Source organism: Coffea eugenioides, chromosome 1, assembly GCF_003713205.1.
Source record: "Coffea eugenioides isolate CCC68of chromosome 1, Ceug_1.0, whole genome shotgun sequence".
In the NCBI taxonomy this organism is placed as follows: domain Eukaryota; kingdom Viridiplantae; phylum Streptophyta; class Magnoliopsida; order Gentianales; family Rubiaceae; genus Coffea; species Coffea eugenioides.
Window position 1 is genome coordinate 38,547,203 of NC_040035.1, and position 11,238 is coordinate 38,558,440.

Sequence of the window (11,238 nt, forward strand, 5' to 3'; positions counted from 1 at the left end):
AAAAAAGGATAAAACCATGACATTTTGTGGTTGGGAAATCTCTAAATACAATTCAAACACTGCCATCAAAGCAACTGAAATGGATCTAGTTGATGAAAATTACAAAAAGGAATTTAATAAAAACAAAATAGAAAAGAATAATTGCATCCAAATTAAATTTCCAGATACTACTGACAAAAGACATTGAAAAATGCCATTTCTGATGAACTTTAAAAAGAATAAACCCAAAATGAAGTGCAGCAGCAAAGAAAAAAGACCTTCAAGAGGTGAAGACATAGTGGCAGCATACTACGTCGAAGAAACTATCGAGAGGGGTCATTGTAAGTTTTTTACTTGTTCCGCTTCGAGTTGAACTGCAGGATGTGAAAACTATGGTGCTTCTAAAAATGGAGGCAAAGAACAATTTAGGAAGTAAGTTATACAGAATACAAAGGTTGTACAAAGTGATCCTGTAGTTTCTTGTCTACTTCGTCCAAACTGGAAATGAACATGTGAATTACAAGTTTTTATTAAAGAAGATGGGCAACTATAGTGAGAGTCCTTCTTGAGATTGGTTTCACTTTGAAAGAGGCATTACCTGTGGGCTACATTTCACGCCTTGAAGGTGATATCCGCAAAACTTGTTTAAAATTTACTAGAATTGTGAAGTATAGTTAGGATTAGATATTTAGTAGAATTTTTTACCTTGTTGAAATTTAAGGGGCTTAAGCTTAGGGAAATTAGTTTTGGTGATTGCTTACATGCTCAAAAATTCCATCCCTGAAACTCATGATTTAGCATCCATTTTGAAATGATTGCAGGTCCCTTGCTCATGATTTCAGCCGGTTCAAGTCAAGCACATCTTCCAGGAAGCAAATCGAGGAGCTGATGCGCTGGCAAAAAGGAGTAAAATTCTTTTGTCCAATTTTTCGCTCTTGGATTTTTGTCATCCTCAGTTAGGATCTATTTGTCTAATGATTTGCGGGGTATCTATTTTCACAACTATTGTATTAATCTACATTCTTGCTTTGATATATTATCTGTGCTTACCAAAAAGGAGAAAAAAAAGCTTTGGTGGACTATTATGCTTTCCTGATGGCTGCGATTAAGGGACTGAAGCATGTCTTGCTTCAATTATTTCCTGCCGTGTAATGTTCCAAGCATACACGGATGAATTCGTAGTGATGAGATCTTATAGAATCGAACACAATGTTCAGGGCCTCGGAGCGATTGTCATTTCCATTAGAATAAGCCTTGTAATATGCCTATAGTGATGGGTTTTTTTTAATTTAGAAATCCTCTTCAACCATGAAGGTTGAAACTAGAAAGAAAGAAAGAAGAAAGAGTTGAAAAATGAAGTGTGACAAAAAAAAAAGAAAAAGAAAAAAGGAGAGAGAACAAAACAAAGCAAAATGACCTTCAAGAGGTGGAGATTAAATGGAAGCAATCTACATTTAAGATTTTTATGCCAAGACTTATTTCAGGTAATCTACTCGTTTTGCATGGAGAAGAAGTGCAGGACTAAAGGTAGTTTTTCTGTCTTCTTCATCCAAGCTGGAAACGAAAATGTGAAAGAAGGTTGAGCTAAAGAAGATGCCAACTAAACTGAAAGAGCTTCTTGAGACTGGTTTGATAGAGGCATTACCTGTGGGCTTCATTTCATGCCTCGAGGGTGATTTCTCATGACTAATTTTGAACCTACAACAAACATAATTAGTTACACTTGTAATTCAGGACTTTTGCTTAATTTCCAAAATTAAATTATTGTAATCAACTGGCAAGAGAAGTTGGTGGAGTATTGTACTTTTGCGATGACGGCAAAGTTATTGAAGAGTGTTGCACATTGCAGTTATTGAGATGAACCAAAATGATTTGTACTTGTTTCTTTACTATTTTCTTTGTAATTCCTTTTTGGGTATGATATTTAATTGCAATTACAAAATTAATCATAATATACTAGTTTAAGATCACGTGAGTCACACGTGATATCACCTCTATGCCATAATTTTTAATAGCTTATATTTAAAATTAACTTGATTGTAGTTCTACAAGAAACCATACATGATATGATGAATATTAGTCACACGAATTCTTTTACATAACTCAATAAATTAAACTATGTCTTAGGAAAACAACATATAGAATTTAGATTCCAAAAGTGAGAAATTCTGTACAGCAAATTCTTGTGAATTTGTTATTTGATTTTCAACATATTTTTAGGCAATTATGTTTATCCATGTCTTCTTTCTTTTCCTTTTTCCCTTAGTATTCCTTTTTGATCATTTTTTTCATAGAACTGAAAACTTGAATTGGTTGCATTTGATGAAAGCATAGGATTTTGTCTTTGTATTGTTCATAAGGCTGGAAGTTAAACCAAATGGGGCAGCATTTAATTCATCACATGGACTTTTTAAATTAATTTCAAGTATACGACGCCTTGAATTATTTGGGGTCAACAACATGAACAGTTTGCCGATTTTACCCCTCAATTATGAGGCATCTGATGGGTCTATGACTTCTTCTAGTTAAAATTACTAAAAAAATGTCAGAGGACAAAAATCGAGCACATTTGGTGGGTGAGAGACTAAAATTACTTTCGGGATGAAGGAAAAGTATTCAAATGAGTGTTGCTCATTGCGGTTATTGTGGATATATGTTTCACAAAATGGTCAAGGATGTTTTTTGCAAGACGCAATCAAGGATTGGATTTGCTGATTTTCTTGATTCATCCTTGCTAAAATATATTAGTGCAAACACTTTCATCATCTCTGAGCATGTGATACATCTTTTCTTTTCTAAAATCATTGATTTGAACTTCAAATGCCATTTGATGAATCAACAGAAGAATAATCACTAAAAGCAAGCATTTCACCCTTTTTGTCTCTCTTAGATTTCCCAAGTAAAAGCTTTCAATACTCCATTTGAAGATCATGTTCATGAAAAAAGAAGCTAATTACAAAGAAAATAGAATACTATTTCTTTGTAATTTCTTTTTGGGTAAGATATTTAATTGCAATTACAAAATTAACTATAATATACTAGTTTAAGATCACGTGCGTCGCCCGTGATATTGCCTCTATGCAGTAATTTTTAATTGCTTAATTTTAAAATTAAACTTGATAATAGTTCAACAAGAAATCACGCATGATATGATCAAAATTAGTGACACGAAATCTTTACATCACTTAATGAATTAAAATATGTCTCAGGAAAATATCATATAGATTTTGTATTCCAAAAGTTGAAACTTTGACATTGTGTGGGGGGAAAAAATTTCAATGCAATTTGAACAGTGCCACCAAAGCAAGTACAAATGCATCTACTTGAGGAAGTTACAAAAACAATTTAACTAAAAGTTGAAAAGCATTGTTGCGTACAAAGTTCCGGATATAGCTTATTAAAGAAATTGACAAATGATATTGTAAATGAACTTCAAAAAGATTAAGTTCAAGCTGAAGTGTGAGAAAAAAGGAAAAAAAGGAGAGAGAACAAAACAAAACAAAATGACCTTCAAGAGGTGGAGATTAAATGGCCGCAATCTACATTGGAGATTTCTATGCTATGACTCATTTCAGGTAATTTGCTCGTTTTGCATGGAGAAGAAATGCAGGACTATAGGTAGTTTTTCTGTCTCCTTGGTCCAAGCTGGAAACAAAAATGTGAAAAAGGTTGAGCTAAAGAAGATGCCAACTAAATTGAAAGAGCTTCCTGAGACTAATTTTGAGGTTGCAAGCATTGTGAACTTCACTAGAATTTTTTCAATTCCTTGTTGAACTTTTGGTGGAGTCAAATTGGGATGTGGAGTATCATGCCTTTTGTGATGTCTGCAAAAAAGAATCAATTAAGCCTTGCTTCAGTTCATAACTTGCCATGTAACATTACGGCCATCACGGAAGAGTTTGTGGTGATGAGATTTTACGGATCAAAAACAATGTTCAGAGCCACCAAGTGAGTCCCTTCCGTTGGGTGGAGCCTTGGATTATGACTTCACTCAGCAGTAGTGGGGTTATACAAGGGAAAGTGTTTGTGACCATGATAGGGTGTTAATTGTTAGTAATTTTATTGTTAATTCTCCTCTTTATCCTTGCCAAATATTGCTTTAATTGTCAATATATATTTATATTTGGTATTTGGATATAATTTCAGAAAGTGGAGCAGAAAAGTGCTAAAAGGGGACCTTCTTGAGAAGATTTCTCCACACGTGAGAAGCTTTCCACAATCAGCCCAAATTGTGCAAACCAACGGAATTGCTGATGAAGAGTTGCCTTCCTATTATTAAGTCCTGGCAAGTCCACTAACAATAAGAAATCAAAAGGAGACAATTCTGCGGGGACCACGTAACATTGATTTAGAAAATGTGTTCTTCTTTTGGGAGATGTACTCATTAGCCATAGGTGGACTTTGATGATGAAAGTAGCTTTTCTATTTGCTTCCTACGTAACTAGTTCTCTTATGAAACTAGTGCAGAGGAGAATGAGAAGCTTCATAAGACATTAGACTAGTTTTAGTTTTCTCTCCAGGAAGCTCCGTAGGAGGATAGAGGTAGTTCTTGGTTTTCAGAGGAGGAGTTCTTCCTTCCTTGTTGTGTGGTGTGCAACTTTTCTTAAAAGAGTCTAGCGAGACTCAAGTTTCTTCCTAAATTCTTAGTTAGTTATTTATGTATTTGATTCCATTTAAATTGCGTGAGAATTTTATCATGAGGCGTGACTAATCTTCTCCTCTAGTCAAGGATCAACGCGAAGACGCAGTTCCAAATATCTGTGAGATCTAATTAATTTTACGTGTTCCTTAATTTGTTAATATTTGCATGTTTTCTATTTTAATTTCCATGGGATTATTTTGTTAATTGGATATCAAGGGCCCGATGTGCAATTTGACTTATTAATCTCCTGTCAAATTAATCAATTAAATCCGTAATTGTTTAGTTGGTTAATATTAGTGACAACTAGTATTTTCACATATTAGGAGAACATGCAATCTGATTTAAATAACCCTCGTAGCGTATTATTAATTTGGATTAGGCTTTTCTAGTTTTTAATGCAATTGGGAAATTAATTCCTACGGTCGTACCTAGGAGTATTTCCTGGTTAGGGGTAATCAACGGTCGTACCTTGGTTATCAATAAATTAAGGAAAAGCTGGTCGTTAGATTTTATCGGCGACTATAACTAACCTATTAATAAAATTAAGTGAACCTTCTTTGCATCAATGATCGGATGAATGGACTGTGTCTGCGTAGTTGTATCCTTGGCTAGAATTTATTTATCATTTATTTAATTGCTATTTACAATTGTATTAATTAATTATTTATTTTTGGTTAATTATTTTTAGTTAAATTGTTTAATTATTTATTTTTAATTTCATTTTGATAAAAATCCCCCGTGTCTCGAATTTAAAAAGAATCAAATTTTTTCCAGTCCCTGTGGATTCGACCCTACTCACTACTATACACAGAAAATTCATTTTTTCTCGAGTAGGTATTTATTATTGCACAGGCTCGACACCTGTCAATTTTTTGCGCCGTTGCCGGGGACTGGCGTTAATCATTTGTTTCTTTTTAAGTTCATTTTTTTTCTGGTATTTTTCTAGTTTATGCCTCGCTCTTCTCGTACAGGCGAATTAATTTTCGACCCTGAAGTAGAGAAGACCGCGCGTAGAACGAGGAAAGAAACCAGGCGGCTCAGGGAGGAGCAATACGATATTGCACCTCAGGGACTTGATCCAGAGGTTGAGCCGACAAATTTGTCTGGTGACAATTCAAGTGATTCAGACCAAGAGGAAGTCACTATGGCAAATGCACGAACACTAAGGGAGTTGGCTGCTCCAGATTTAAATCAGCAGCCCTTGTGCATTACTTTTCCACATTTAAATGATGACGCTCCCTTTGAACTAAAATCTGGTCTAATTCATCTCTTGCCATCTTTTCATGGTCTACCAGGTGAGGAGCCCTACAAGCACTTGCAAGAGTTTGACGTCGTTTGCAACAGTATGAAGCCTCCGGGAATTACTGAAGAGCAAATAAAGATGAGGGCCTTCCCCTTCTCTTTGAAGGATTCCGCAAAAGACTGGCTCTACTACCTACCGCCTGGTAGTATCACCACGTGGGATCAACTGAAGAAAAAATTCTTGGACAAGTACTTTCCGGCATCTCGAGCTGCAAGCCTAAGGAAGGAGATATGTGGCATCAAACAACACCCAGGCGAGTCACTCTATGAGTACTGGGAGAGGTTTAAGAAACTGTGCACCAAATGCCCTCAGCATCAGATAAGTGAGCAACTGCTCATTCAATATTTCTATGAGGGGTTGCTTTTCAGGGACAGAAGCATAATCGATGCTGCAAGTGGAGGGGCATTGGTGAACAAAACCCCTCGAGGAGCATGGGAGTTGATTGAAGGGATGACTGAGAACTCACAGCAGTTTGGTTCAAGAGAGGACATCCCGACGCGTAGGGTGAATGAGGTGGAAACGTCCTCTATCCAACAGCAGATCTCCGAATTAACATCTTTCGTAAGACAATTAGCTGTGGGGAGTAATTCACAAGTCAAAGTGTGTGGGGTGTGCACTGCCGTGGGTCATCCTACGGAAATGTGTCCACTGGTTCAAGAAGAAACTGCAGAACAGGTGAACATGGCTGGCCACGCGCCCGCGCCAAGAAAGCAGTACGACCCGTACTCAAACACCTACAATCCTGGTTGGAGGGATCACCCCAACCTTAGCTATGGAGGAAATAGGCAGTCTAACTTTGTGCCAAATAGACAGCAAGGGCACCAACAGCAGTATCATCCTCGCCTACCACCACCACCACCCCCTTCAAACTCAAGTCCGTCCATGGAAGAGATGATGAAGCAATTACTTGCTAATCAACAAAAGACGGATTCAGACCTGCAAAGCATGAGAAATCAACTGGGACAGGTGCAATCATTGCAAAATCAAATGAATCAAATGGCTATAACAATCAACCGTTTGGAGTCTCAAGTTCAAGGAAAGTTGCCATCTCAACCTGAGGCGAATCCAAAGATTGTAAGCGCAATGACCTTAAGGAGTGGGAAGGAAGTTCAAGGACCCGAACCCGTGATTCCTAAAGATAAGGACGAGGAACGGATTAAGAAAGAATTGGAAGAGGAGGGCACAGACAACAAAAATGCAAAGGTAACCTCGAACCCAATTCCTACAACTAAAACTAATCCACCTCCCTTTCCTAGCAGGTTAGAGAAACCAAAGAAGCAAGACAAGGAAAAAGAGGTCTTGGAGATTTTTCGCAAGGTGGAGATCAACATACCCCTGCTGGATGCGATTAAACAAGTACCCAGGTACGCAAAATTTTTGAGGGACTTGTGTGCCAACCGCAAGCGGTTGAAGGGGGATGAACGAGTTATAGTTAGGGAGAATGTTTCAGCAATTCTACAAAGGAAACTTCCACCAAAATGCGGAGATCCAGGTATGTTTACTATTCCTTGTAGGATAGGTAATACTTTGATTAGGAAGGCCATGTTAGACCTGGGAGCCTCAATTAATGTCATGCCAAAGTCCATTTATGCTTCCTTAAACTTAGGCCCTTTGAAAGAGACTGGGATAATAATTCAATTAGCTGACAGGACCAATGCATACCCTGACGGGTTGATTGAAGATGTTTTGGTAAAAATTAATGAATTGGTTTTTCCAGCTGATTTTTATGTGCTCGACATGGAGGATGAACACTCCCGTGATCCGTCACCTTTGTTGTTAGGTAGACCCTTTTTGAGCACAGCCCGAACCAAAATTGATGTTAATAAGGGTACTTTGTCTATGGAATTTGATGGTGAGATTGTTCACTTTAACATCTTTGAAACCATGAAATATCCATCCGATTCAAATATTGGCTCTGTTTTCTCGATAAATGTTATTGACCCTGCTATACAGGAGGTTTTTGAAATTGAAGGCAGGGATGAACTAGAGGTCGTCCTGACCAGGCACTTTGAGTCCGAAACAACCTCTAGGGTAGAGTTGAGTGAAGAGCTTAAATGCGTGATTGGATCGTTGCAAACGTTACCAACCACGAAGACAAGGTATGATCTTGCACCGATTTTCATACCCGAACCTCACCAAAGGTTACTTCCATCTGTGGTGCAGGCACCTGTCTTGGAACTAAAACCACTGCCGAAACACCTAAAGTATGTATACTTAGGTGAAGGGGAGACACTTCCAGTGATCATCTCCGCGGGTTTATCAAAGGTTCAAGAAGAGAAACTACTTCGAGTTCTTAGGGAACATAAGCAGGCGATAGGATGGACCATCGCCGACATCAAGGGAATTAGCCCTGCGGTGTGTATGCACCGAATTCGACTCGAGGAGAATGCTAAACCCGTACGGCAAGCTCAACGGAGATTAAATCCTCTCATGATGGAGGTCGTAAAGAAAGAGATTTTAAAACTGCTGGACGTTGGAATTATATTTGCAATATCAGATAGCCCGTGGGTAAGTCCAGTACAGGTGGTCCCGAAGAAGGCAGGGGTGACAGTGGAATCAAACCAAGAGGGTGAGCTCGTACCAATTCGAAAGCCCACCGGATGGCGACAGTGTATCGATTACCGAAAGCTAAATGCCGTCACGAAAAAGGACCATTTTCCCCTCCCTTTCATTGACCAGATGGTGGAGCGATTAGCATGTCGAGCTTACTATTGTTTCTTGGATGGATTTTCAGGTTATTTTCAAATTGCCATCGCACCCGAGGACCAAGAGAAGACTACTTTCACCTGCCCATTTGGAACATTTGCATACCGAAGGATGCCATTTGGATTGTGTAATGCACCTGCTACCTTTCAAAGATGCATGGTAAGTATCTTTTCAGAATATGTTGAGAAGATTATTGAGGTTTTCATGGACGATTTTAGTGTATATGGTGAAAGTTTTGAAAACTGTCTAGATAACCTGAAATTGATCTTAGTAAGGTGTATAGAAACTAATCTCGTGCTTAATTGGGAAAAATGTCATTTTATGGTTGAACACGGGATAGTTTTGGGTCATGTTGTATCATCTACAGGTATTGAGGTTGATAAGGCAAAAATAGATGTTATATCTACTTTACCTTACCCAGCGAGTGTGCGGGAAGTTCGTTCTTTCTTGGGTCACGCAGGTTTCTATAGAAGATTCATCAAGGATTTCTCGAAAATTGGAGCACCCTTGTTCCAACTTTTGCAAAAAGATGTATCCTTCGAATTTGATGAAGCATGTAAGGGGGCATTCAATAAGTTAAAGGAGTTATTGATCACCTCACCTATTATCCAACCCCCTGACTGGAACCTCCCATTCGAGATCATGTGCGACGCCAGTGACTATGCAGTTGGTGCGGTATTGGGTCAAAGAGTAGGAAAAGCAGCTCATGCTATCTACTACGCATCTCGAGCCTTGAACGGAGCTCAATTGAACTATTCAACCACCGAAAAGGAGCTTTTAGCAGTTGTTTTTGCCTTAGAAAAATTTCGGTCTTATTTACTTGGTGCTAAAGTTATTATTTTTTCTGATCATGCAGCTTTGCGGTATCTGTTGACCAAAAAAGAGGCAAAACCGCGATTGATACGGTGGATATTGTTGCTACAGGAGTTCAACCTGGAGATCCGAGATAAGAAAGGGGCGGAGAATCTGGTAGCAGATCACTTGAGTCGAGTACAAGTCGTCGAAGATGACATCCCATTGAGAGAAGCATTCCCCGAGGAGCATTTATTTTCTATTAACTCATCTTTGCCTTGGTATGCAGATATTGTTAATTTTCTAGTCACTGACAAATTTCCTACAGGATGGCCTAAGGCAAAGAGAGACAAGTTGAGAAGCGATGCAAAGTTCTACATTTGGGATGATCCTTACCTCTGGAAGCGGGGTGCTGATCAAATCATCCGTAGATGTGTAAGTGAAGTTGAATTTCAATCTATTCTAGCCTATTGTCACTCTTTTGCATGTGGAGGTCACTTTGGACCGAAGAGAACGGCTCGTAAGGTGCTAGAGAGTGGATTCTATTGGCCAACTCTATTCAAGGATGCCTACTCATTTTGTAAGTCATGTGATAAGTGTCAAAGAGTGGGTAATATCTCTCGTAGGGATCAAATGACTCAAACCCCAATGATTTTTGTTGAAATTTTTGACGTTTGGGGCATTGATTTTATGGGTCCTTTTCCTTCATCCTTTGGTTTTTTGTATATATTGCTTGCTGTAGATTATGTTTCGAAGTGGGTAGAAGCAAAGGCCACCCGCACTAATGATTCCAAAGTAGTTGCAGAATTCGTTAAGTCTAATATTTTTGTTCGCTTTGGGATGCCGCGAGCAATTGTAAGTGATCGGGGTACTCATTTCTGCAACAAAACGATCGCTGCAATTTTTAGGAGGTACGGTGTCTTGCACAAAGTCTCCACTTCTTACCATCCTCAGACAAACGGTCAGGCGGAGGCATCGAACCGAGAGATCAAGTCAATTTTGGAGAAGATGGTTCGACCCGATAGGAAGGATTGGAGTATAAGACTTGAAGATGCCTTGTGGGCATATAGAACGGCGTACAAGACGCCAATCGGCATGTCCCCTTACCGTTTGGTATTTGGGAAGCCATGCCACCTCCCTGTCGAGTTCGAGCATAGAGCATTTTGGGCGGTCAAGCAATGCAACATGGATATCGAAGAGGGCGGAATTCAAAGGAAACTGCAGTTACAAGAATTGGAGGAGATTCGCAATGAAGCCTACGAGAATGCTGTGATTTATAAGGAGAAAAACAAGATTTTTCATGACCAGCAGGTCTCTAGGAAGACGTTTGAATGTGGACAAAAAGTTCTACTGTATCACTCCAAATTGAAGTTATTTCCAGGTAAGCTACGTTCTCGTTGGATTGGTCCCTTTGTGGTAACTAATGTCTTTGATTATGGTGCAGTGGAGATCCAGAGTCTAAGGACAGAGAAGAAATTTGTGGTGAATGGACATCGTCTTAAGCCGTATTATGAAGGGGTTCCAGTTGAGCGGGTAGAGATGATGCATTTGGAGGACCCAATTTGCTTAGTTTAAGCAAATTACGGGTTATGTCTAGCCAAAGACACTAAAGAAAGGCGCTAGTTTGGGAGGCAACCCGAATATTAGTCTTGTTATTTTTAGTTGTCTTGTTATTTCTAGTTGTTCTTCTTTTGCATTGGGTCATTTACTCGTTGGGTAGTATCTGTATTAATATTTCCTTCACTGCAATCAGGAAGTGAAATCTTGGCGTGCCCGCGCGGTGTTTGAGTTTTCTGAGACCAGAGGACGAAAACCA

The 11,238-nt window shown here is 38.9% G+C and overlaps 1 protein-coding gene and 1 non-coding gene across 2 annotated transcripts; one reads left to right on the top strand and one right to left on the bottom strand.

Moving 5' to 3' along the window:
• Positions 1–6,137: 6,137 nt before the first annotated feature.
• LOC113752699 lies at positions 6,138–6,244 on the bottom strand. The gene has a single exon (XR_003464895.1). It is a non-coding gene; the product is annotated as a small nucleolar RNA R71 (small nucleolar RNA).
• Positions 6,245–7,007: 763 nt separating this feature from the next.
• Positions 7,008–10,997, top strand: LOC113772006. Its single transcript, XM_027316546.1, has 6 exons — positions 7,008–7,530; positions 7,705–7,742; positions 7,878–8,197; positions 8,645–8,907; positions 9,463–9,530; positions 9,906–10,997. The coding sequence occupies exons 1-6, from the start codon at positions 7,008–7,010 to the stop codon at positions 10,995–10,997; spliced, it is 2,304 nt and encodes a 767-aa protein (XP_027172347.1).
• Positions 10,998–11,238: the final 241 nt, after the last annotated feature.

Bases quoted from the DNA above. Each gene is read 5' to 3' on its own strand.
- LOC113772006 (XM_027316546.1), top strand. From the start codon at position 7,008: ATGACCTTAAGGAGTGGGAAGGAAGTTCAAGGACCCGAACCCGTGATT. The intron at 7,531-7,704 runs GCCCTTTGAAAG...CTTTGTTGTTAG, and splicing joins TTATGCTTCCTTAAACTTAG to GTAGACCCTTTTTGAGCACA. The intron at 8,198-8,644 runs AGAGAAACTACT...CTATTGTTTCTT, and splicing joins GGTTTATCAAAGGTTCAAGA to GGATGGATTTTCAGGTTATT.